Genomic DNA, 27,966 nt, shown 5'->3' with positions numbered 1-27,966 from the left:
GTGACAATTGTAAAGTGAGATGACATGCTCTTGAGTGAGTGAAGATGTTTAAAAAGAAATCGTCAAAATCACACTCAATTCCCCATGCAGGTTCGTGAAAATCCACCTCAAGCAACACTCTGTGATTTCCCAATCGAATTGGAGTGATTTCTCTGCAAAATCATCCATATTTCACTGAGAAACATCCCTCGAGCAACACCTATCGAAGATCCATTGGAAGTGATAAGCGCCATTCTTGACGTTTCCCGACGAATTTTCGTTGAGTTTTGGTGACGTGTAAGAAAATTCGTCGGTGTTTCTGAAATCTCTTGATTTTCTGCGATTTTTCGTGTGAAAATCTCCTTTGAAGGCGTGCAAAAGTGTTGAAAAGGCTGCAATGAGTTCTTTCAAGCGCGATAAGAAGGAGGAGGAAGACGGTATTGCCTTGTTTCACGATGTTTTCCTCTGCCAAAGATTGTTGCCTGCGTGGTGTGTCAGAAGGTGATCGGCTCAATGTTTTGTCGCTTTTCAGGTGGCGGAAATCCGTTCCAGAACCTCGAGAAGACCTCCGTCCTGCAGGAGACGAGATCCTTCAACGAGACCCCCGTGAATGCTCGCAAGTGCACGCATATTCTCACCAAGATCTTGTATCTCATCAATCAGGTTAGTTTGCAATGAAGTCCGGGACAGTACAGTCGCGGAAATAGTGAAGCATTGCAATTGGGGCCCCTTTTTGAGGCTTTATCTGATAAACTTTAGGGTATAATGACAATTGACATGATGATAGAGCTATTTTAGTGTATTCTGGAGAAGTTAGGGAATCTGAGGAGGTATTTTTCTCGCTGTTTCCTTTTCAAAACCTCCCTCGGCGGGATAAACTGGACAGCAGCTCGGGTTCCTTCGTGCTTGTGGTAAAAGGAGCAATTCTTGACACGCTGAAAGGGATGAGAAAGCATGTAGAGTGATAAGAGATGTCAGGGCAGCTCTATTTCCTCACCATAAACTTTTCCAATTCCCGGACTTTGTTGAATCTCATCATAACTCGTCGAGGCTTCTTCAAATGCACTTCTTGGCTCATGCAGGGCCGACAGAGATTCCGATTCTTGCGGATGTTGCGCCAAAAGCAGCCTTCGGGGATTTTTGTGCCACAGAGAAAGCACAAAAATGAGGGTCTTGGACCACAAAGCACGACTACGGATGATTTCTTGTTGAAAACACTGTCAGATGGATAAGTTCCTGGGCTGTAAGATGAAAAATTAATCATTTGTTTGGGAAATGACTCTAATTGTTACCCTGGAGTTCCAACGCGATCGTCCAAGAGGAATTCCTCGCGTTTGACAAGAGATTTGTTGAAGGAGAGATTCTTGAAAATGTCTCTCTTCTGTCCAGGATACTGAAATGTGCGGAAAGTTTGTTGGGCATTTTCGGCAAATCTGGGAACTGTTGAGGCGAAAACACTGGATAAATTGCGGTTTTCCTTGAGTGTTCCAATTATGCTTGGTGTTGTCCTGTCTGCGGGGAAAACACAGGACTTTGTGGATATCCTGGGAAATCGCTCGCGACTAGAATTGAAGCAAATTCTCGCTGGAACATTCTCCTTAACCACATATTCAAACTTGAGCTCCTTCAGCAACTCCAGAATGATTCTGTACTCATTTCGGGTTTTTCTTTGTCTCTCGCGCTCGTATTCATCGTAAATGAACATCTTCCTCGGTAGACAGACGGCAAAGGACTGCCTCAATGCGAATTCCTCCATTGAAAATTAATTCATGATACTCTCCTCATTAATTCTACGGATTTCTTGCGTGATTGATATCACTTGTCACATCGATAATATGCTAATTTAATCAATAGCTCTCCTTTCGATTTTCTCGTTGAATTTATGATAAGTGTCTGCTGTATACATAAATGATAATTGGCTCTTTTTGGATGTCCTTTATCGTATATGGAAATGTAGTAATGCCGGAATTCATTGGCTTCTTTTTCCGCAGGGTGAACAACTGGCTGCGCGCGAGGCGACGGATTGCTTCTTTGCCACCACGAAGCTCTTCCAGTCGAAGGATGTCATTCTGCGTCGGATGGTGTACTTGGGCATCAAAGAGCTGAGCTCCACGGCGGACGATGTCATCATCGTGACCAGCTCCCTAACGAAGGACATGACGGGCAAAGAGGATCTCTATCGGGCGGCCGCCATAAGAGCCCTGTGCAGCATCACGGACGCCACGATGCTCCAGGCTGTGGAGCGCTACATGAAGCAGTGCATTGTGGACAGGAATGCGGCCGTGTCGTGTGCGGCTCTCGTGAGCTCCCTGCATCTGACCTCCACGGCTGGCGATGTGGTGAAGAGGTGGGCGAATGAGGCACAGGAGGCGCTCAATAGTGACAACATCATGGTTCAGTACCACGCTCTGGGCCTTCTCTACCACATTCGCAAGTCTGATCGCCTGGCGGTGTCGAAGCTGGTGAATAAATTGACGCGGCAGAGCCTGAAGAGTCCCTACGCTGTGTGCATGCTCATCCGGATCGCGTCGAAGCTGATCGAGGAGGAGGACCAGAGCACTGGCGGACTGCAGGACTCACCCTTGTTCGAATTTATTGAATCATGCCTGCGGCACAAGAGCGAAATGGTCATCTATGAGGCGGCGCATGCGATTGTCAATCTGAAGAGGACTGGGCCGCGTGAGCTGGCTCCCGCCGTGAGTATTCTCCAACTGTTCTGCGGCTCTCCGAAGGCCACACTGCGTTTTGCTGCTGTGCGCACGATGAACAAGGTGGCCATGCAGCATCCTGCCGCCGTGACGGCATGTAATCTCGATCTGGAGAGCCTTATTACTGACTCCAATCGCTCCGTGGCCACGCTGGCCATCACGACACTTCTCAAGACGGGCGCTGAGAGTTCAGTAGAGCGTCTGATGAAGCAAATTGCCACGTTCGTTGCTGAAATCTCTGATGAATTCAAAGTGGTGGTCGTGCAGGCCATCCGGGCGCTGTGCTCCAAGTTCCCACGCAAACATCCAGTGCTCATGAACTTCCTCAGTGGGATGCTGCGAGAGGAGGGTGGCCTGGAATACAAGACGTCCATCGTCGATACAATCATCACAATCATCGAGGAGAATCCGGACGCTAAGGAGGCGGGATTGTCGCACTTGTGCGAATTTATCGAGGATTGCGAACACACTTCCCTTGCCGTGAGGATCCTTCATTTGCTGGGCAAGGAGGGACCGTTCTCCAAGTCACCATCGCGCTACATTCGCTTCGTCTACAATCGCGTCATCCTCGAGAATGCCACAGTGCGTGCGGCCGCTGTGTCAGCCATGGCGCAATTTGGGGCGTCTTGTCCGGATCTGCTGCAGAACATCCTCGTCCTCCTGAGTCGCTGCCAAATGGACACAGACGATGAGGTACGCGATCGCGCTACATACTATCAGACAATCCTAAAATCCGCCGACTTGAGTCTGTCGAAGTCCTACGTGACTCACGATATGAAACTTTCCCTGCCACTGCTCGAGCGAGCTCTCAAGGAGCACCTCAATGGCGCGCTGACGGAGAGATTTGACCTCAGCATCGTGCCCAACACAGCTCCCGTCCAGGAAGAGACGCACAACGATGCAATGATCGTGACAAATAGTGAGATTTGGCGTTGGATTTGGTTCAGAGCAGATTTATTGAGATGTTTTGTGCTTTATAGGTGTTCCGAAAGCCCCGAAGATCACACGAGAGGAGGCCAATGCCGAGAAATTGTCACAAATTCCTGGTATTCAACGCTTGGGTCCCATCCACAAGTCCTCACTTCCAGTTCAGCTCACTGAGAGTGAGACTGAGTACACGGTTTCCTGCATAAAGCACTGTTTTGCTCATCACATGGTGTTCCAGGTGAGCTTTTAGCAATAATTTAATTTCATTGATAACAATTTAATTGTTAACGAGAATATTGACTTCAATTATGGGGAAATTTATGGGCATATTTGTGACACGTTAAAATGCAGTAAACTCTAAATGCACCTTTGAATCACAAAACACATCAAAGAGGTGGAGTTAATAATTATTTGACCTCTATTTTTAAGAAGATGTTTCACAATGTTTGTATAGTAAAACAAACTGACGTGGGCCAATCAATTATAAACTCGAAAAGACCGCTCCTTATTCATCAATTCAATTAGCAGATTAACTGAGTTGAAAGACAGAAACTGGGAGCAGCAATTATTTGGCAAACTTTGAATTTATAATTAAGACACAGCTTTATCTACTCTGGGAGTTCAACTATCCCATCTTTCACCAGCAAACTGTACTTGAAAGTTGTTTGAAAATTAGCGCAAAAGTGACTTAATTGTTTTTCTCGTTGCTCACCAAAATGGCAAAGATGGGTTTTGGTGGATGCGAGAATAATAATCGAGTTGATGTTTATGAGCATGGGAAGAAAGGCTGAAGAGTCTTAACCGGAGTCTGTTGAATATTCCATCTCGGCAATTAAACGTGTTCCAATCCAGAGAGTGTCGTAAAATATTTTAATAACTAGAGGATATTTGTGCAGAACGGCATTTTATCGATAGTGAGAGTGAATATTGACGCTATCGATGGGCGCATTGTAATTAAAATGTGCGGAGATAGTCTGAAAAGGCTGAAATATACAGCTGGTTTTTCGTGAAAAATTTTAATACCGCATGTTTGCATCTGTTTCAACTCCAATTGCAGTTCGATTGTGTAAATACACTATCTGATCAATTGCTGGAGAATGTTCGAGTGGAACTTGTGCTTCCGGATGGATTCATTGCTCGTGCCGTGATACCGTGCGCCAAGCTGCCATACAGCGAAGTGGGCTCAACCTATGTGATCGTGGAGTATCCCAGCGATGTGCCCAGCTCTGTGGCGACATTCTGTGCCACGCTGAAATTTATTGTGAAGGACTGTGATCCCGCCACCGGTCAGCCGGACTCAGATGAGGGCTACGATGATGAATATATTCTGGAGGATCTCGAGATCACGGTGGCGGATCAGGTGCAGAAGGCGAAGAAGAGCAATTTCGGCGCAGCATGGGATGCGGCAGACACCGAAGGTGAGAGAGAGATTGGCGAGAGCGCGCGTCTTTGCGATAAGTGAGCATGATAATTGCCTGACTCTCTTTCTCTTCTGTCTGCGCAGATTGGGTGGAAGCTGAAGATACTTATGCACTCTCAGCGGTGAATACACTACAGGAGGCCGTCAATACAATTTTGAAATTCCTGGGATTGAGTGCGGCCAGCATGTCGGAGAAGGTGGCCGAAGGGACGCACACTCACACTTTACTTTGCTCAGGTGAGATCGCATTTCTCTTATTTCTCCCGTACTGTCTCTCAATAATTATCACCATTTATCACCAATATTCCTTAATTCGCGATGCCAAGCGCGCATTTTCGCGCATATTTACCCATCTGTTGCTCATGTATTGAACGCGACCGGAGAGAGAAAAATACGTTAGTCCATGTGGTATTATGTAAATTATGCGATTGTATACAATGAAAGAGTCTCGAGAGTATGACGATAAGAAATTTTGAAATGCCTCAAAGCGGATTTCGCAAGTTATTCGGTGATTTTTTTGTGCTTAAGTGAATATTGTCATTATGATAACGTCTCGATGTTGTTTATCTCGCGAAGTTTTGTATTGAAATTAGAGGGAGAGCAAGAGGGTGAGAGAGAGAGAGAGAAAGGATACAGTACGATCAATATTTATGCAAATGTTAAACTATCGAATGCTTTCGCATGTTGAATTTTTCTGTTTGATACATCGCTGTGGAGGATTAAAAATCCCCTCCATCAATTGGTGATGCTTTGGTGAATGAGAATTAAACAATTAAAGGGTAATTAATTCGCACAGTGTTACATATGTATGGGGAAAGAAGCCCCATAGCGTTTTGTGAAATATGTATTAACTGTCCAGCAAAGAGGATAAAGAAACGAAAGAAAGAAGAGGTGTTTCCATTTGGGCAGAACTTTATCCATTCGTTTGCATAAAAGTCACATTGGGAAAATGTTATGCGGGTTTTGAAAACTTTATCTGTCGACATTTTGCAATGGGAGAAAAGATATTACATTATATATATATATGTGGTGCACAAGGGAGGGGCTCAGATTTTCATGTTTGAAAGTCTTTCACAATTGCTGAAGGCACACTTCTAGGAGAGATATCTCTCATGTGCAATGTAGTGTTGTGGGTTAATCTGCTGACGACTGAAAGAGACACATTTTACCTCTTTTGAGTTCTATTTCTGGCCATTTTACACTCGATTGATAAAATGTATCCATCTTCAAATGGCATAGCAAACCCTTCTCTTGCTTCTCTTCCTTCTCTCGCTTCTCATGTTGATTCATCCATCGATGGATATTGGCTTCTGAGGTTCAAGGATGCACAAATTCTCATGAGATGTTGTCCTAAATTTGTCACACAAACTCTCTGTCGTGTTATTTAATTTGGTGTATATTCGATTAACTGTAGGGCAAAGCAATGGTGTATATACATTATCTGTCTCGTCAATTCAGTGACTCTTTTGTAGGCAATTAACATACAAAGAGGCCCAGCGCAAATGAAATTACATGGGGAATTGCGAAACGCGCGTCAAAAGCAATGACATTTGACCAAACTCATCATAAATAAGCCTCGCGTACTAACGGTTTGGAAAAAGAGTTTAAGTGCGTGTGAGTTGAGGAAGAAAAAAGTTGCCTAGAAGCCAAAAAGCTTCCAGAGAGTCGACATAGAGACTGGGGCGTTATTAATTTAATGAAGGAAAGCATAATGATTACAGCAAATATAAATGGTGCGTGTGTGAAACACTGTCAAAACAGTGCCACAACATTGTGGTGAATGCACTTGAAATTGCCAACGGTGAATGCGCCTGCGACGCGCGGCGGGGTCAATAAAATTTGGACAAAACGGTAGAAATCGAAATGGTTTTGCAAAGAGAGTAAAGTTTATACATATATTGGGATCAGTGTGAACGCTGAAGGCATCATACTTGCATGCATAATAAAACACTTAAATCTTAATTGTGCGGCTATAAAAGTTAGTCAAACAAGGAGTGTGTTGATTGCACTCTGATTTACAGATTTCACCAAAGGCAGGAAGTTGTTGTACGCATTCTCACCAGTAAAATGCAAGTACATGGCATGGAAATCAGTGTGTAATCTCTGTGAGAGGGAAGCCAAATTGGCTTTGATCTTCCAGTCTCAACACTCTACATTTCTCAACATTGCTCATGATAGTCATAGAATTTTTATGAGATTGCGGCCCGAAAAGGCGTCCAAATGAAGGCGAAAAAAAAGAGACGAAATATACACGCATAAGATGAGAGCGCACTCATTAATCAGCCGCCAAAATTCCATTTCAACGGTCGTAATTTTCTTGGGTGGAGAGCAATAAGAGAAATGTTAAGATGCGATGTATAAATAAACAGACAATAATTGAATTCCTTAATATCATGCATATCATCAAAGCATTAAGGTTGATGATGAAAATGAATAAATAATAATTCTCCGTTGGCCAGTATTAAAGTCAATTCACCAAATATTGCCGTTCCGTGATGCTTTTACATATTGCTATCAGTGTTGACCTATTGACATTTGCCATTAACCAATTAGTCACTTCATTCAAAAGAAAATGTGTTTATCAGTCTTCTGACTATATATAGGAGATCAACACTCACATGGCATCATTTTTATATACACGAAAGATTGCGCAGAAAAATATATTTCATGGAACAAGACATGTATTGATGGAATTACTAGGAAAATCAATCAGCTTAGATTAGAGTGTATCGCTGGGAATTCTATTATGTGCGCATATTCAATTTATCAGCCAAAATAGGAGCAAAGGAAGATCGCTATAAAATGTGTTTATCTTTGACAAGTCGCGGCGGGGGAAATGACATGAAATCTCTCTATAAAGTTTATTATTTGCGCTAAATAGTAAAAATAATTGGATGGTTGTAAGAGATTGTGTGTTTGGCTTCTGAGAATGTGACAGATAAAACATATATTTTTCCGTATTTTTGCACATCAAAAATATAACTTTAATGGAGTTGAATTCACCGGAAAGAGATAATAAACAGCAGCAGCAAGAGCACAAGTAAAAGTAAAAGATATTTGCCTGTTGTCTTTATTAAAAAAGATAATTTATAGGACAAATGTAATTAAAAGTTGTCACTCTATACGTTGGTTGGTGATACTTGAGAAAGACTTTCACGGCATTCCGCAGGAGAAAAGAGGCGGATTTTCTTGTTGATATTAACATCAAGTGTTAATTCTCCCTCAATTCCTTTCGGTTTCTTTGGCAAAAGACTTGAGGCTCTTGTTGAGATCTTTAAAAGTCTAGATGTTGCTCTTATGACAGTTAAATTGTCCTATTTTTTTTCTTTCCATTTGGATAAATCTTTCACGGATAGAATAAAGTGGAGAATATTTAAATTTATAATTCGCTCAACGAAGTAAAGAGAGAAGCTAAATTGCTGGAATGTTCCAGCCACTAAGTGGCTGAATAAACCTCCTATTCAAAAGAGATTTTTCTTTCGGACGGTCTTTCCCCATTTTTCTCCTCGTCCAATCAAGATTCCACATTGTTTTCAGTTGAATTGAAAAAGTGTATATGATTGTAATTACACTCGCCATGAATATATAAGACAAAATACTGCGAGTTGTATTTGAACTTGTGCTGTGTATGTAAATAGTGAAAGAAGTACTACTTATGCAGTGTGTGGCGTGTAAATAGTGAAAACTTATCATGGAAGCGGAACAATTGTGTGGGGAGAGAGAGAATTTTCTTAATGATGATCAAATTAGTAAGCGGATTTCATGAGGAGATACTTTTTTTCTCGTATGTCTCCCCATTGTTGATCATTAGTCTTCCTTGGGCTTGCTGTATGGGAGCATAATTCATGATATTTGCGCGAGCGCAAATGTAAATTTAATGAAAGGAAAAAGGTACAGACTCATGATGATCGAGAGTCACATGTAATATTTCGCTAATGACCGTCATTTCTTATATTATGCCTTATAGTTGTAAAATTTTAATGTTCAACATGATGGCAATTGAATGGATATGCAAGAAATTGAAATTACAGATAGCGCTAATTTATCAATTTTGAAATTGTCGCAGCGCACATGCTTGAGCGATGTGTGGTTTTAATGTTGAGAGACATTGTATGGATGCCCCGATGGTTAACTCGTTTTCCAGAGACATATGATCATTTCTAATGTGCTCATATAAGGAGTTTAACAATTTCTCATTTTATAATTATGGTTGGAAATGGATATTTGAGCATTTTCACTTTGACTCTGTGGCGATCGCGCGGAGTTGCACTGGAAAGAAACTGATGGTGTGTTTTATGTGCGTGTGCAATGCTTGTCGAGTAGAAGAAAATGATAATTATCGCCCCTTTTTTGTGCATTTCCTCTCGCGCTCACTCTAGTTTTTCATACCATCAAAACATGTGTGTTGCGATCGACACGGCGATCATGCACGTCGATGGGGGAGAAGAGCAGACAGAGGAGGACAGGAGAGGGTGTGAAATGTGAGCTCTGATGCTGAAATCGAAAATTGGTCTGTTTGCCATTACAGGAATTTTTCGAGGGGGTGCTGAAATCTTGGTGCGCTCGAAGCTCGCTCTTGCAGACGGTGTTAACATGCAATTAACGGTCAGATCAACCGATGCAGATGTTGCTGAATTGATTACCTCAGCTGTTGGTTGAAATTGAATGTTGTGTGTGTCTTTTCCTGTGTCGACAGCAACAAAATTGCTATTTATAAATAGCACACACACACACACAATAAAAATGCAGAGGGAGAGTGAGTATTTCAAATATTCTATATTATTATTATTATTATGTATTTTAAGGAAAAAAAAGTAATTTAATAGCGGATGAGATGTCCTGGGAATCGACGAGAGTAGTTTTGTAAATTTTCAGAAGAAAAAAGGAGGAAAAAAACCATGAAAGAGAAAAAGATACATTTAAAGATGTTACTCTGGAGAATATACCTTAAAATTTTAGATAATAAAAATGATTAATTACACCCTCCTATCTTTTACTACTCGCGCCGAGTTCAATCGTAGATCAAATAAAAATTTTTCGCGCTGAAGAAGAAAAAAGGCTCTTTTCAAATGACTTCAAGCACTCTATTCGGAAGGTGTATAGAGAGCGTCTCTTGCCATAAAAGTACAATCACATTTTGTTGGAGAGTCACGAGAGAAGGAGTGGAAAAAAGTTCGCGTCTTTTGATGGTCAAAGTGGTGGAGTGTGAAAAAAAAGTGTGCTGAAAAAGAGTTGCGCTTCGCAAAATCAGAAGAAAGAGCGACGTTCTTGCCTGGAAGAATGCCGAAGTCACAAAACTCCAATGGAAATCATCGCCAATTGAACTTACACTGGGAGAATCAATGAACAGCGTTTCTACCGTTCAATCGTGGCTAATTAAGCGCCGAGAGGGAAATTAATAGATGGTCGCGCATTGGTGACCATAATTTCCAAGTGTAGTGCTTTAATTAAGATTGTTAATGAAATAATTACATAATTTGAGCTTATTAAGCGACATTTGACACGCTCAGTCGAATGGAAAAATGTCGCGCGGTGCGATTTTCTTCCATTTATTCAAATGACAATATATTTAATAATATCACTTTGCAGTGCTTTTTCTGTGTTGTGTGGGTGTGTAAATTATATTAAAAAATTGTTTTACACATTCAATAATAAATGGAGTGACATTGACATGACGTTCTCTAATTAAACTACCCTAATCGTATTGTGTGTAATTGAAACTATTTCTAATTTTAAAGCTTCAGCCTGAAATATTCCAGCTGCTTGCCTTGAACGTTTGGCTTTTATACCTCTTGCATCAACAATGTGATCAATTTGAGCAATCTACTTCTGCATCCTCCTTGCATATATCGGCTTCATGATGAAATTTCCGAGCGGAGAACGCAATTAAAAGTGTCTAAAAGCTTGTGTTTATGCCATGTATTTGCTCGCCCATCCACTCTCTCTCTCTCTGTACACACGGAAAATTGCTACATTTTCATCAACAGCCATTGTCGATTTCGGATAAATATTTAACAGAGCCCAAAAAACTGTAAGAATTCTCTGGCAGAAGACAACTGTTAAGTTTTCAGTAGATCAAATATTGAACATACTTCCATCAAACACCGAATTTGAATTTATGCTCCTCAACTTGACAAATTGTTATTATCTGTCCGCCTCAATCGCGCGTTGTCTTGTCAAGTTAAATTCGCTCACGCGAGAGAGAGAGAACTTTGCTCGCCATGGGAGAAAATGTCAAATGTTTAGCCGATGACTTTCGAATTTGTATCGTTTCAGCAACAAAACGCATAATTGAATTGTTGTCTTGACGTGAGAAATGTGCTCACATATGGTGTTTGTCGGGAAATTGAAACTTCTTGTGCGACTGAAAGTCGCTCATGGGGCTATTTTGGATGTGATGTTTACGCCTCGAGTGATCAAAATAGGGAAATTGAAACTATCATTGCTCGTCGAGATGAGAAACAAAGCCCTCGCTGAACAACATGTGTCCGAATGCAAACAATGCTGATCTTTGTTTGAGTCCAAATGCTGGACTTGCCATCAATTGCGGCTCTCGCCGAAAGGTAAGACGCTTCCGTGGAAATAAAGTGAGTCTCTCTGAATTGGCTATTAATTGTTGTGTGGAAAAACACACAGCTGCTCGCAATGTTTAGTCATCACATTCGAAGGCGCATTGCTTAGTCCATCATTACTCCGTAGTTCCTGAACAATTTTTCTTCTTCTTTTGGACTGTAGAGCGAAAAAAACAATTGACAATGGGTTTTGGAAAGGGAAAACCTCCACGTCGAAGGCGTTGGTAAGCAGCACTGCAACTGCGGTGAACTCGAACTCAAGAGGAAGATAATAAGCCTTAAATCTGTACACGACAGAAATTTGAAATTTTTAGACATTTTGCTCATTAATTCTCAAGTTATAATAAATCTCTTAATTTTCCATCTGATATTTCTGCAAAAATATCACTAAGAGACCTTTGAAGACTCCGTTTGAAAGCTTCCTAGATTACAAAATCATCTATTATGATTTGAAATTAATGTTTTTGAGGTTAAGTTTGACTCAAGCAGAATTTTCAGCGTTTCTTCATTCGCGATTCTTTCAGCGTTCTTAATTCTGCCAATGACTAGCGATATCTCAGAATTGAGCATAAGAATTGACGTGCTAGAATATGAATAATGCACTAAATCTATTTTTGATTCGTTACATAACTTAGAAAAGAATGATTTCTATTGTTTCTACGTAAGAATCAAAAGAAATCCAACGAAATTGTGATAATTTGTCGATTGTTTGGTCTTTGAACACTTCCTAATCACTTCCGTTGCGCTGTACACCACTTGAGACCATATGATCTTCCCCTTGCTCGAACTCATTCACGAGCTGAACGGCGGAGCCATTAGCAATTTCTCAAGTTCAAGTGTAGGGACGAGAGGCGTTCGCCTAATCGAATATGAAATAAGTTGGGATGGCGCAGCGGCGTAAGTCGACCGGGCGCAAATCTTAAATTATAGATCTCGATTAATCACATTATACCTCCCGATGCCACTTGTGACCTATGCATGGCCAGTGGCTGTGGTGGCAGCGAGATGAGAGACACTGGGAGCATCGCATCTGCTCAGCCATAATCCGCGATGTTGTGATGAGTGTTTATAATAACTGGCGTTCCCCGGAGCGAGAGAATTGCTGGCGATATTGACAGGTTTAACAATTAATTCCGAAACACCCCACCAATGTATAATTAATCACGTGAATAAATTGGACGTGCAGACTGTTATTTAATAACTTAATACAGTTAAACACTTTTACTCTGCACTAAGCATTGCACCTACACGCTCGGATTGAATTCAACCTCAAGAGACATTTGATATTATCGGGGCGAGCTCTTTGCCTCCTGCCTTGTCACTTCAATGCACAGTAGACGCGCCACGGAGTTCTGGCAAAATGCTCGATCACGGTGAGCCTCTAATGGAGACACAGGTTTAATTTAAGGAAAATTAATTGTGACAGTGAACAATGCCACTTTATTCTTCTCCGCTCGCTCGGGCACGCATTTCAGGGAACAACACAAAGAGTCTGGGCTGGCTCACAAAGTCGCACCAGTAGTTCTGCAACTGTGAGAGCTTTAAAGAGTTCATTTCCACCAGCGCCCATAGCGGCTTAATCTTCAGCAATGAGCACACCATCAAACTTCCTCTCTAAATGATGCATTATACGTCTTATTTGTAATTTTATTCTTGTCGATTTCGCTAACCGTTACACAAAGACTCATAAAAGCGCCATGAAGAAATTCTAATTAGAAACTCCCAACGATTTGCGCATTTCCCAAAACTCACATTGCAATGTGCAAACGTAAAATTTAACACTCTATCGCCTTTCACTAATTTTGAGGCAAATATATCCACGGAGTTAATTGAGACACTTCTTGCACGTCGAATGCGCTAATTAGTGTTTCGGTGCAGCGGCTGAACATTTCGGTGAACACATTCTATTGCCGCGACTTTAAGCATTCTTGCATTTCTCACTCTCCGTCACTTTAAATCATATACACAAAATACTCTGCGGCAGAGAGACTTTTTACGCAGATCACAATCTGCGTTTTGCATTTGGGGCCATTATAATCTCTTGCGAGAGGTTGTTTGCGTAACAAAGGTATTTTTCGGCATCAGACCCTTTCGGATGCGACACAGATAAAGTAGATGGCTAAGCATGTTTTTGCCAATGCTCTCTCCTCCTTTTGTAGGCCTCTGAATTGTATATTGAGATGAGAGGAATTCATATTTCGCCCCGTGCAGAACATTTTTCCCTCTCATATCAATTGAGCCACTCTGGCGTGCTCAACGAAGGAATTCCACTGGGGGATTTTTGAGAGGTTTCTCTTGCTGTCCCTCATAAAAATGTCGAGAGTACTTTTCCTTCTTCTCTTCTCGTTGCTGTGATGAACACATTAATAATAAAGCTGGTCAATTTTTCAATTATGCAATATAGTGTGTATCAAAAGACGTCCAATACATCGTTCAATACGTGATTTCGCTCTGCCTTTGTGTCTCAATTGGATAATTTGCTTATCCGTGTGCTCTTTCCCGCGTCCCGCGTGATTTGCCCATTGCGCGAGTGAGTCGCGGTGTCTGCCAGGGAGTGACAAGATGAAATAAATAAGTGTTTTATTCACTAATGAGCCTTCTATCAATGGCTAATCTCTGCTCACACTGTGACAAAGTGTTGTTGGGCGCACTAAGGGGAAAGCACATTGGCACTCTTTTCTTTGTCTTGTCTCGTGGGCAAACACAATCGTGCGGCCAAGAAGCCAATTGGCCGTGCTCGAGTGTATTCCTGGGGAACTTATGGGCAAAACTCTGTTGGCAGATGTGAAATGAGATACATTTTGCTGTCGCCATATCGCCTGTGTCAATGTTGTGATTGATATGCGAAAGAGAAATGGTTGAAGCAGAAACTCTAGCCAAGAGGTATGTGGTCTCTTCTTGCATCTCTCGCGCAACAACAATAATAAATCGGAAATGACCATTGCCAATGGGTCTCTCTGACTGGGAGTGAAAACAAATACCTCTCTGCGCCGGCTGATGTACAGATTGTGAGATGGTGATACCATCTGAGAGATGGGGCAGAAGCCAGGGAGGCGACCCAAGAGTAGTAATGGAGTGTTAAAAGAAAACATTTCCAATGTAATTTTTTTCCAATGCGCCTCTCCGCCTCTCCGCCAGGTATGTGACATGAATTCCTAACCAACAACCACATTTGTGTGCACCAACAGCTCCGATGCACCAATTTTCTCTTCACGAGAGATCCAAAGCACACACGAAAAAAACTATTTTCTTGCGAGCCATGGCTTAAATTTCTAATGTGTATTGATGGCATTCAAGTAAACTGCTGCGTCTACTTTACATTCTGAAGTCGTCTAGAACTGCAGGCAATGCCGCTCAGCCACCAAAGTGTACACCACACTTTGCACTAAGCGCTATCTCATCGATTTTTCTGTGCTTGTAACACAACATAAAAGACATGATAGACAACATAAATAGCTTGATCAGTTCATTCCAACACACACCTGCCATGAGAAATATTTTGATGTCTTTTCCCCCAAATGACCTTTTTATCCGTCCATTTCCTGAGACTTCTTTTATGCTCTGCCTCCGAGAAGTCGAAGAAAAGACACCTATTCTGAGGGAGATCAAGGTGTTTGCGACTTTCACTCCGGCAACCTGTCGCAATGTCGTTCAGCCTTGATGAATTGGGTGTCAGATGAGAGGGCTTGACATCCCTTAAGCCCATTCTTCTGATCCCAGCAGGTGGTTTGCCACACAAACTCAAGAATTTCTAGACTCTTGCATAATGCGTACACCGCGTGTCTGTGGCAAAGATCACCGCCGCCTTGCCTTTGTAAGAATACTGAATCAAGACGCACGATGGAGGCTTCGAAACCAGCATAAAGCGAAAAAAAAGACATAATGAATTTAACTGATTTCCTGTATTTGAGCCACATCTAAAGGGCCTGAGATATTTCTCTTTCACTCTCGTGACGTGATTCATGTTTGTATATTTGTCTGATGGGCGATTTTTCAGGGGAACACACTGAAAAATGTCGATGAAATATGAATCAGAGTCAATATCAGTGGTATTTCTCCCTCAGCACGCGGACGTGATGAGAGGTCCTATTAATATTCTCAATGGTACATTCACGAGTGCCTCAATGGACGGATAAAACAATCGGGTTTGTTTTTTCTGTGGCTGAAATCTCTTACTGCATTACCAGTGAAATGCGGGTCGGAGGTAGAGAATGAAATTAATTATATCACTTAATTTCCAATCAAAGCCATATTCTTTTATTCATCTTTTGCCTCAATAGCGCTATAAATCGTGCCTGAGTTTGATGCTTAGGGAAGTAAAAAACGTGGTAAACAAAGTATAAAGCGTGATTTATACAATGAAAGGAATAGAGGTCCATTGCTTTTGGTCTGGAGATAGAGAGCGCGCGAAGAAGCCCTCAAAAATCTCCCACACAAGCCATAATCACACCATTAATAATAATTTCTCATGTGAAATGTTTACAAAATGTGTCAGAGAAGAAACAGACGCTTTTTTGAGCATTTCGTTTCTTCACCACGATTGTCGCCAAAGTCAAGGAAAAGAAGTTGGATCGCTTTGACTGGCCCTCGAAGGCAACACCAACAAAGTCCCTCCTTTCATTTCACCATCTAGAAAATTGTATAAGAATCCAAATAATTGTGCACAACAGTTAGTTGGGGGGGCTTTTTATGTAATATTTCAGACTTATTGGATTTGGTGCTTCAGCAATGAGTTCTCAAGTGAATATTTTCTGAGATTGCGTTGACGCCCTTCGCGCGCGCGCGATGAGGTCTGATGGTACTTATCTTAGGAGAACGCTAAGCAGTCCAATGAAAGTTCCACACCCTTTCGCCTTCAATTTCATCACCAACACAATTCCCATAATCCTCTTATGCTGTGGAAATTGTGTGAAAAGACTTGTCTTGATTGTAAAACTGTGGAGTGGCAGAAGTTTGTCCGCGGTGGCAGAGAGTCTTTCGGTCATTATTGTGTTGTAGCGAATGAAATTAGTGATTTCTCTCTCTCTCGGACGATGTATCACGGGCTCTATTAACTAAACAATGGAGAGGCATTTATTTAAAATGCCATCACTGCAAAACTCTGCCCTTATCTTATCTTGGCGCGCAAAGTACTGCCGCTCCGTTGATTTATTCTCACAGACAAGACAATAAATCCGCAGTAACACCCATAGAGACCATAACAAAAACCCCCCCTTGAATTTCCATTTCATTTTACAAATTCTAGGTGTTTTTCATTGTCATCCGCGCTATTATTTCGTAATTCACACTGTACGCAATTTGATATCAATTTTTTCGGATGATATTTCAGAAAAATGTTAGGTAAATTATTTTCTCCCGCTGGATAATTTATGCTGGTCGCGGACCTCGCAGGGCAGATGGGAAGGTGTTTAACGATGTGAAACCACATGGAAAAGGTATATTATTGTTTTGAAAACAACATTGTTGAAAGCTGTCTAAATAGCGCCTGAGTTGGAGTGAAAAAAAAGACGAAAAACTCATCATTTTTATTACAATCGAATGCAAAGGACCGGGGGAGAGATCATAAAAGTAATAAAACCAACACAAAACTGTGGAAATGAAAGTGCTGGTATTATTTGCTCTGTGATAAAAAAAAATCATCCAGTGCGTTGCTGATTTTACTTTTCACCGGCATTAGATGGTTTTTTTACTATTTGCCCAGTCGGTTGCCTTCCCTGAAGTCCCATCAGCGTTTACCTTAATATTTGACGGATTACTTATAGGGCGTTTACCGGGAAGCTCACTGGTTTTTTTCCCTCTCTCTCTTGGGCATCCATGAAAATTGACTCCAGGAGCGGAAGACCAGGTGAAGGAGGATTTGCTGCTGCGGAGCGTTTAATGTTTGCGGTTGGTATCAAATTCAGTTTAAGGGGTTTTATCGCCTCGCCTTTTCTCAACTCCCATTCATAAAAATTGTGTCAGTCATTGAAGTTGCGATTGCATCATTGGAGAGCAGTGCAAAAAGTTATTATTTATTCCTTTTTGATGAATATATAAATCAAAATTGACAGAAGAGAAATTTTTCTCACGTCATGGGCGCGATTATGCAAGCGGATCAGATTGATATTTTGATTAATTAATCCCAGACTAGATCTTGTGCACATTGTAGCGAGTGCGAAACTGCAAAAATGTGCCCACATTTAATGATGATCTCCGGCCATAAGCGTATGTGGAAAAGATGTGCGCAAAGGCAAGATTTGCGTTCTTATCTTAATAGAATAACTTGAATATTTTGTATGTGGTAATTATCAGCGGCTTCTTGCCAACGCCTGATAATGTAATGGGAAAATCAAGTCATCTAAAATTATCATCGAATGCAGGCAAATTAATTGGTCTTCTCTTCTCTCTCTCATCTCGCGGATGCACTCGACGTTGTACCATAATCTTCGGTATTAATGTACCTGAGAGCGAAGACATCCGTTTTACTTGCGGGGCTGCTCTGATTCACAACTTGTACTACAACTTCTACACTATTACCATTCAATTTCCCAATATTTGACGACGAGCCAGAGCCCCAATGGAGCTCTTGTATGCTGAGCTGTGTGGTGCTCCATAATCGCGCCTTGCCTCAGCGTACGCGCGATATTAATTAAGGTGGAATATGCAGGAGGATATGGTTCTGAAAAGCCATTAATCACCATCACTCATGAAAAATCGTGGCGAAGAAAATGAATGTTGCCATAGTGACACTCTATTCACTCTGCTGTTCCATTTAGTTGAGCTAATATCGGCGAAAAAGTGGGACAGAAACTTGATCTTGATCGTTAAGTGCGAGTTTTAGTCTGAAAATGAAAACACTCACGCGACGTTCTGTGCTTGTGCTGGAAGAAAATTTCACATGGTGCTTTTTCTCCTATCAAGGATGGAGAGCGCAGTTCAAGTTTTATTGTTATTTTCCACTCTGCATTTTGCAATTTGAACACAGTTTCCAAATATGGGTGATTTCGAAAAGGCTCTTTTTTCTGCACATTAGCAACAACACATTTGAGTCAAAGTGGGGGCTTTTTGGCACACTATAATGAAATCCCTGATGATGGATTTTTGTGTGGCTAATTTCCCACCCACGTTCAAACTTTTGATAATCATATTTTGGACTTTTGGAAAAAAAGAGCAGCAATTAATCATAAAAGGTGAACCTTTATCTCTCTCTCTTGAGAGAAGTCCCTGAGATTGTTTCCAACAGATACAGGCCAACATGAGCATAGTTTTATCATGTTAAAAAATAAACAATAAATGGTAATCTCCTGCACACAAACGCCATTCATCTATTTGTATTGTTTGCGCAGGAACAATAAATTTAATAGGCATTATTTGAGAAGAGAGAGATGTATTTCTTAGGGTTCTTTTTGCCCGATCTGTGCGCACCTCTCGTGTCCCCTGCGCAAAACCCTCTTGCCCAACAACTCCGTGTGCGGAGTGTTGTGTTTTTGTTTAGGAGTTGCGACCAGCAAGAAAAATGACTAATGGGATGCGGAATGATGGGACTCGCTGACGTCAGCCGGTGTGTTTGCCCCCAAGGAGAAGATGTATTTGCAATTTGTCCCCTCTCTGGGCCGCTCAATAGAGTCGTACGGTGTGTGTAAGTCAATTTGAGTTACATGCAGATCACAAATTAGCGATTTTATCCAACAATATATTCCATGCCACGGCGCGCCGCCGAGGGGGGAATAATAGAGGCGCGATGGAGTATTTAGCCAGTGTCCCACGGGCGGCTGGCAGTGTGAGTGGATCACACAAAGAAGCGGCTCACAGCTGAGCCACGACGCCACTGCCATATCGCGGCTGTGTGGCACTTGTATACACGGCCCCGTACACAGTCTCTCGTGGGTTCATTCGCTAGCCTATGCTCGGGGACAGTCAGTGTCTCATCGGCAGTCGGGGTGCGAACATATGGTGTGCGCGCGTTGCTCACAAATCTTCATCCGTACTTGCACAATTGGGAATCGTGGAAAGCACTGCGATCGCATCTTCTTGTGCCCTCTTCGATGCGTCATCGAACTCTGTGGCGACAAACACGCCTGTCGCAAGCAAATAATTCGCTAATTGCCTAACAAAGTGTCCCGCAATCGCGCGCGATCGTTTGAAAAAGCCCCACATGAAAACTGTGTGTGCGCGCTCTCAGTGATCATAGGGGCTCCGCCGCGATCCCCGAGGAATTTCCACCACTGATCCTCGGCTGTGATCAGAGTTCATCGCTGTGGCGTGTTACTTATCGTAAAATGTGTCAACAGATGTGTGCGCTGATCAAGTGTTGGGCATAGTTGTGTTGCAAGAGCCACTGCCTACGAGCGGTCCAGCATATGCTGCATGACAATTATTACATAAAATTTATGAATGGAGGCATTTGATAATTTCAAGAGTAAATAGGGATCGTCATGATCAGTGAGTTGGTGCGCAGTGGAAAGAGTTAATATAGAATTTAATTGGTGACATTCCAATGCTTCATTTTGATAATTTATACACACTCGAAAAATACGTGCTCTGTGGCAATAGGCAGATTGAGAGTCGCGCCGAGATTGTGGCCAACACTTGAGGATATACAGTGGAAAATTGTTGCTGAAATATGCCAGATACTTAGCATGGATATATCAGTGGAATAAAAGAAATTATCTGCAAGGTAAGTGGTCATGTTTTGCGCAAGCTTCGATTCTTGTTTACGTTCTCCTGTGATGAATTGTGTGCCTTCAATTGAACACGAATGACAAAATATGACTGCGCGGGTTCATATCATAAACAAATAGCGTTGTTGGGAAGGATTTCATATATTCACATTGGTTTCACGATTCACCTTCTCGAATTGCGATAAATATGTGGATATATTGTGAAGGATTTCATAAACCATTTTTACACCTAATCTCTCAAGCATGTACTACATGTTTTCCGTCGATTACACTCCATAGTAAAGTCATTGATAAGAAGTGATTTATATTTGCCGATATAAGACTAAAGACATGGGAAATTGGAGTGAAAAATACGATTATCAACTCTTCGATTAGCTGAAAATTCATTTATTCAAAACAATAACCTTGAACTCATGATGTTTTTTTCAAGCTCATTGACTAAAAATTCATTAAAGATCACTCTTCACACTTTGCGTTGTGGTTTGGAGTTCCACGAAAGACAAATTTTTCCAGTGAATTGCGCTATTTGAAAGGAAATTCCTACATAAAACAGTCATTGCCATGATAGAATTGCTTTGGCTTTTTGTGCCAACTACACAACAAGCGATGCGATGAGATAACACACCTTCTTATGCCTGGAAAATTTGTTCAATATTCCAATATCCGAGATCCTAATTGAAATACTGCATTGAAATAAGATTTACGTGACATTTATTAATAAATACAAACCCCGTGTGTTTATTGATAGTAAAGCCATTCAGATAAAATGTACTAAAAGTTTCGCTTAAGGTTATTTATGTACACAAATGTTGACAGAAATTCACACTTTTCGCACGATTTATGTATAAACACTACCGTCAGCATCATGTTTTATGATCTCCACAAGATAACGACTGGTAACAATCGTCTCCACCGTGCTAAGGACCCTTATTTGTGGGCTCTCATCGCGCAATATGAGCAAGCTTGTGTATTGAACGCATCTTCGAATAATTACCTGGTGGTATTGGTTGTAATTGTTTGGATAAGAGACTCTCGCGCGGTGTTATTGAATGCCTCTGAGTCCGACCACTTGCCAAGTATTTTGTGTCGCTGTATCAGATGCTGATCTTGTGATTACCTTCTCGTGGCGATACATAAAGAAACATGTGATTTTCTCAATTTTACCTTGAAAGAAGGCGACTGAATCGAGCATTTATTGGAAACACGTAAAAAAAAGAGCTGCAAATATATTCAAGCGTGCTAAAAACACTGATGTCATCACTGAAAAATCATTAATACTTATGTATTTACACATATGTTTCTATGTGTAGATCGAACAGAGTGCTGAATATTTTCTGTCCCGCATTGATCACTACTTCCACAAGAGACAACCGCGTGTCTTCTGCTGGCGATCTGTCGAATATTGTGAGCCAAGCTGTGGCATATAAAATTCATGTGTATATGCAAATATTCCTAATTGCTATATAAGTACAATATTACGTCGTTTCAGCGGATTTTCGGTGCTCTTTCCGTTCGTACCCACTTGAGATTGCTTTGGGAAGAATTTCGTGAAAAATTTCAACTCTTTTTATTGCTGCCTCTCTTCGCGCGCATTTTTTTTTTTATTACATCTCCCCAAAATATTCACTCTCTTTAATCTGACGATTGCAGTCGGTGCTGATCATGAGGGAGAAACTCTGTAATTATTATGCGCTGTTTGCTTTCAAAAATTCACATCACACTGCGCGGTAAAAAGGTGATATATCGCATAACGATCTTGGCAGATTGAATATCCCAGGAATTAATTTTTCCAATTAACAAAATCATCATTTAATTTGGCGGCTTCCCCGAATAGACCTCGCATGGGGGCACAAAAACTATCACGGCTGATCATAAATCTGAAATGCAATCAAGTCCACTGACAGGCTCATCTGACACGCACGGAAGAGACGCGTTGATTCTGAATGCGGAATAAAAGTAAGAGTAATACAACAATCGATGCGGTGGTCTTTGGTCAAAATCGAAATAGTATCGTTGATTTTTTCCACATAAACTTTAATGTTTTGCCCTTTTGTTGCGCTCTCGATCGAGCGGTTTCGCTCTCTTTTATGTGCTCAACAACAAATATTCATAATTGCGCCTACTCTCGCGTTCTTTTTCTTCAGACATGTAATTTTTATGTTTGAATGGTCACAGCACGGCGAAGAGAGCCCTGTGTACGATCTGGTGTACAGCATGTGCTCATGAATGTCGAGTGCCTTACAGAATTTCATTGTGTCGTAAAGCAGAATAAAAGATCTGTGACAAGTCCAATCATAATTTTATGTCGAGAGATGATCTCAGCATGGAGTGTGTTATTGAAACGCAAAAGAATGCGTATGAAAAATGCAAAATACCATCGCAATTCCATGTAACGTCGCGATGTCAATGCTGTGCGCGGTGTTTCGATAAAAGCCACCAAATGAAAGCTCAGTCGTGGAGTGTAACAAAGAAGTAGGGAATGGAAGTGCTTCACTTAGTCGTGGAAGAAACAACTTTTGTGTTCTTTTACGCAAATTAATTCATAGGAAGACAGAATGATTCATAATTCATGATTCACAGTGAATAATTTAATAAATCAGACACATATTCGAAGCTCTTTTTATTGGGTGTCTAGAAAGTCAAGAATGACAAGAGATCCAATTTCAGATTTCTCCTATAGTAAAACTGCCTAAATTTTCATAATTGAGTATCAACAAGCAATATCAAAGGTCAGTCAACTGACAAAATATATGTAGTGAATTTTAATTCATTTGATTTTCACTCGTACGAAACATCCAGACATGAACATTGTTTAATAATTGTTTTGTTAGGAAACCCACAACTTTGAATGGTAGGAATTTAATAACGACACAAATTAGGCACCTTTCCCTGTATCTCAACATAAAGATCAGTATCTGGAAATTAGCATTGGGAAATAAATTTGGAAACACCAAAATAGACAATTTATATATATTTTTTCTCTACTAATCATTATGTTTTCCTCTTCCCTAAATGGTCAATTGGACTGTTACAAAATCAATTATATGGTCCGATAGTGATCAGCAGTTAATAAGCCAATTATTAATGTTCCAACGGCGTTGAGATGGCCTTTCATTTATATTCAGATAAACATGCAGACGGGTTTCATTTTTATCAAAATTCCATCATATTTTCTTAATAATCATTAAATTGTTTCGTTTATTTATAACTGTATAAATTTGAACATGGAAATTCAGCTGAAAATTTCAAACAACAATGAGCAACCAAAACAAGAGATTCCAACAGTTGCGCGCGATGATTCGACTTTGAAATCATCTAATATTTCAAAGAATTTGCTTACGTCCGCGCAGTGAAATACTGGGCATTCTGAGAATTGTCTGGGGTGGCGACTTATATTCCCAATTTCACTTCATTCCTCTGCAGACGGATCAAATTTTGTGATAATTTATGTGGAGTGGAGGCATTTATCACGCCGACCAAATGAGGCGCGCGAGCAATATTTGATGGTTCTTTCAGCGAAAATGTTTGCGCCATTCGAGAGGGAGTTTCTCCTCTTCCTTTTCATGCAAGTCAATTTATCACCCTGCACAAAAAGGAACAACACCTCAACTGTCTTGGCAGCGAATTTGAATATGTATCTAAAAGTGCAGCAAATTGGTCGGTGAATCAATATCACAAATTGTATATCTGAGATCAAGAGGTCTGCATAATGAAAACACGGCCCTTATCTTTCGGCATTTCACTGGCAATTTCAAGTTTATTTCATATTCCCATGACCGTCTCGCTGTATTTTTGTGAATAGAATAAATTTAAATATATTAATGAAGTTGTATTGGATGCAGAGAGTCTGGGGTATGAAAAGGCATCGGTGGGCGAATCACAGACATCACAGGAGATTTCTTATCTTCTCTCCCTCTTTATTTACTCTCTTTTTGTATCACTTTATTTCTTATTCATACACGCTGTCAAGGATGTCACGAGCGTCAGCCTTAATTGTCGATTGGGTATTGTGTGTCTCTGCATCTATTGAAATTACAGATTCCATTGGAAAAAATTATTCGACACACCTTCCCCAGACTGGGCCGGAATAGCGATACGAGCTGTTCAAATGCGCAAAAGAAGTTGATTTTAACATGAACATGTGAAAATATCCACCGAACACATCGTGTGTTATTTATTTAGAAAAATTATATTAGTCTGTTGACAAATTCGCATAACTCGCTAGAGAAAATATTGTCCAAAAAAGACACGCGTTGTGTGAGAAAACAAGAAGCTGAAGAGAAGTGAGAGGAATTTGTAAATTTGCAAATTCACTGCAATGAACCAACTTTTCGAGTCACTCAACAGCGGGGGAAAAAAAGGCATGAAAAGACGTTGAAGCCCAAAAACTGATTAACCTTCGCTGATCTTTTGGTCACATCGATCTAGATAAATGACTATTGGCACATTAAAGTATGTCTTCACGCGTAATGGGAAATTAGGCCGGAAAGGCTTACGAATGTCAATTAATGGACTATTAATTGCTGTGTGTCGGTAAGAAGCATGAAAATCTCATTACTGAGCATAAACTATTGTCTCAGCGCCGCTCGTACAATATAATTTTAATGAAATTCTTTCGATCGGTTGCCGTTCTTATAACTATTCCGTCCATATAGTCTCGAAGAATGTCAGTAAAGTGGTCACACCTGTTTACCTTTAACTGTCCATACAGTCTCGTGAATATCTAACAATCCTATATCTATATTCTCTGTAGATAGACATAAACACATTTTTCCTCCTGTTTATATACCTGCATTTCGATCTATAGATGTTCAACATCTTTCACAAATATCAAAGGTGTATTATTTACTCTCTGAGATATTAATTTGTCGTCTCTGCGGAGTTTTGAAGACTCTTTCTATGCACTCTATTGAACACCGCATTGACAGATCTCATGTTGCACACAGCGCTCAAATTGCCTTCCAAAAATAGCAAAAGACTTTTTATTATGCTGTTCGATAAGTTATCAGACATGGCGCTAGATAAGCGGTACAGTTTTTTTTTTCTTCTTTAAACCCTTACTTGTCGATTCTTTTGCAAAAGACTGCTCTCGACCTCGTCAGAATGTCTCCGCCAGAAGAGTTATACCCTTATTAATCTTCTTGGCAGAGAATAAATGTCAAGGAATCACTTTCCTGACTGTATCAGTCTTCAAAATTACCCTACAGATTGATTTATGGGAAATAAAATCACGCTTTTGGGTTTGAACATCGACCAGAACAAGGTGGGCAAACTGAAGAATAAGAGTTCGCGGTCCCCATTTGGCAAGTTGTGTGCACACAAGCGACTTTGTCTTAATGACTCCGCTTCTCGGCGTTTTATCTGGAATAAAGTGATTGATATTTGGATTGCATGAGATACAGAGATTACTCATTGCACTGCTCTTTGTATCAAGTTGGTCCATTAAGTGACAGCATCATTCTCCAGAACAGTCTGGAAAATGCATCTCAATGGAAAAACGTCGTGTCGCTGCAACACGTTGCCAAGCTGAGGAGTTTAAGTATTTGCGTATTGATTGGAATACTAATTTTCTCATAAGCAATTTACACACACACACACACACATACAGTGAGTATCGTGATTATAGAGACAATGCGAGTGGATCTCTTACCATCGAGATGCTATACTTGAGACATAAAGATAGGTTTTGTGTACACGATAAAGTCCAAGAGTGAAGGGGCGTTTATCATTCTATTTTATCTCTTGATGTATGTTTGTGTGGTTTTCTCGGTACATCCTCAAAACGAAAACAAACGCCGGAAATGCATCAAGATGATGTCAGACTTTTACGGTGTGTGGAATCACTTGGTTTTATTTTTCCATATTCCGCTTGGTGGAATGATGTTTGTATATGCTGCGCTATGTGCTATGATAAATGGGACAATGTGGGAGATTAGAGACGGAAAAATATGTCACATGAGATTGTGGAATTTGGAGTATTTAGGTAAATTGTTAATTGCTGACTATTCACTTGAAGCGTGAGAATTGCTCGAAAGAGTTGAAGATAATTGCGAGGTATTTCATTTCAATGCGTCAGACATTCGCATCGGCAAAGCATTGGCACATATAATTCTGATTTAATGCTGCGGAGAAAAATTATATTGATTACACAGCACTCCTGGGCTTTAGTCATTTCTGCCATGAGACACACTTGTCACTCAAGAGGGAGAGATTTCTTGAGAAAATTCCTCAAGGTTTTTGGGGCGAAAATTCAATTGTCTCTTCCTGTTGTTACTTTCAGAAGCACCGTCAATGGAGTGGCGATGTCAGGAGCAAGCGACGTAGCGACAATGGAGACTCCTCGTCCTGAACAAGTCGAGGAATCCAAGATGACAAGTGTTTCGCTGCGGAAGTCAGACGCTGACACATCCTACGGCCGACACTTTCTGCTCGAGAACGACTTCATGTACATCGATGACGACGCAGATGAGGTGGACTCTGGCTATGGGACCAACAAGGTTCTCTTCGACACGGAGCAGAGTACCATCGCGCTCAGCGACCAGAGGAATTCCACCAATTCCAGCAATTTGTCTCCACAGAATCGCCATGCGAAGGCCCAGGAGAAAGAAGACGCCGAAGAGGAACGAACTAAAGGTAAAGGGGCAATTAGAAGCCAATAGAGCATTCCTACGCAAGAGGCCAGAATCAATCATGACTGTTGAAAACCATGGCGTGTGTTTTACCTATTAAGTCTAATTTAGGGTTTGACGATCACAGGTATTTGCTTCCCTTCATCCTTGTGATGTCGCTGTTTAAGATTGGGTGTGAAACAAAATGTTACAAACTTGCAAAGACTCAAGTGCTGTCTTTAAATTGTACTTTCAATGAATTATCCCAAAAGTGGAAAATGATGAAACTACAGCGTATAACACTAAAACTTAATTAATTGCTTGACGAATGCTTTGAGTTATTCCAACATTTTATTAACTGTATGCAACGAAGATGCACATTTGTAGTCGTTTGCTCGTCGAAAATTACCATGACAATCATGGGAAACACGCCAACAAAGCGATTCACCACTAATTGTTATGCACTTCCTCGTTTTCCATGTGAACTAGCATGAAAAAGTGATTTTTCTGATTTATTGCCAGTGTGTTTGTGTTGAAATGAAAATAAAGCTCTGCACTCGGTGCATTTAAATGCACTTCTGCAATGGGATTTAATGGTAATTTCTCCTCTATTGCCAGAACATCACAGTGATAGGAGACTCGATGGGGACGACGAACAACGATCTGCCAAAATTGTGGACATTCCGTTAAATTGTGATAGAAAGAAGGGAAGGACATTGGTGAAAATGGAGGACATTGTGGCTGTTGATGAGGATCCATATGCTGAGCTTGAGATGTATTTGGAACGTGTAAAAGTGAGTAATTGGCAAATTTGCTTTATGTCGGGTAGTTTGGACGGATATTAGCACGCGATGGTGTTTGATATATGACCCAGTTTGTGGGGAGAGATGTTAACTGAATGGTTTTTCGTTCTTATGAGGAGCAAATATTTGTTTTTCTAATGATCTTCTGGTGCGCAATATCGCGTTAATAGATCACTCATGGATTTTTATCGATTTCATGTGATTTTTTTTTCTTGGGTTGAGAGTGAAGAAATTTTCTATTTTTTCCCACTTTCTCGCATTGCCAAAGCCACATCGTAAAAAATTTCCA

General features: G+C 40.9%; 2 protein-coding genes across 4 annotated transcripts in view; both read left to right on the top strand.

The window, feature by feature from the left end:
• Positions 1–8: 8 nt before the first annotated feature.
• Positions 9–9,790, top strand: LOC132264786 (coatomer subunit gamma). Of its 2 annotated transcripts, none has more exons than XM_059765106.1 (7): positions 9–90; positions 512–642; positions 1,971–3,606; positions 3,668–3,852; positions 4,672–5,032; positions 5,119–5,271; positions 9,563–9,790. In XM_059765106.1, the coding sequence occupies exons 1-7, from the start codon at positions 45–47 to the stop codon at positions 9,691–9,693; spliced, it is 2,643 nt and encodes an 880-aa protein (XP_059621089.1). In that variant the 5' UTR covers positions 9–44; the 3' UTR covers positions 9,694–9,790. The 2 variants fall into 2 exon arrangements, with proteins under 2 accessions (XP_059621089.1, XP_059621090.1); XM_059765107.1 differs by lacking the exon at positions 9–90 and adding an exon at positions 234–416.
• A 9,684-nt stretch (positions 9,791–19,474) lies between these two features.
• Positions 19,475–27,966, top strand: part of LOC132265424 (rho GTPase-activating protein 7) — a 33,024-nt gene continuing 24,532 nt past the window's right edge. The window contains exons 1-3 of one of the 2 annotated variants that reach the window (XM_059766092.1): positions 19,475–20,262; positions 26,550–26,899; positions 27,493–27,668. In XM_059766092.1, the coding sequence (XP_059622075.1) occupies positions 26,569–26,899; positions 27,493–27,668 (507 nt within the window). In that variant the 5' untranslated portion in view covers positions 19,475–20,262; positions 26,550–26,568. Of the gene's footprint in view, positions 20,263–26,546; positions 26,900–27,492; positions 27,669–27,966 lie in introns of both variants that reach the window. The other variant, XM_059766091.1, reaches the window with a different exon arrangement.

This window comes from Phlebotomus argentipes, unplaced genomic scaffold (assembly GCF_947086385.1).
Source record: "Phlebotomus argentipes unplaced genomic scaffold, Phlebotomus argentipes genome assembly contig_2, whole genome shotgun sequence".
NCBI classification, from domain to species: Eukaryota; Metazoa; Arthropoda; class Insecta; order Diptera; family Psychodidae; genus Phlebotomus; species Phlebotomus argentipes.
This window is presented reverse-complemented; position numbering and strand designations above follow the sequence as displayed.

Bases quoted from the DNA above. Each gene is read 5' to 3' on its own strand.
- LOC132264786 (XM_059765106.1), top strand. From the start codon at position 45: ATGTTTAAAAAGAAATCGTCAAAATCACACTCAATTCCCCATGCAG. The intron at 91-511 runs GTTCGTGAAAAT...GTCGCTTTTCAG, and splicing joins ACACTCAATTCCCCATGCAG to GTGGCGGAAATCCGTTCCAG. The intron at 3,853-4,671 runs GTGAGCTTTTAG...CTCCAATTGCAG, and splicing joins CTCATCACATGGTGTTCCAG to TTCGATTGTGTAAATACACT.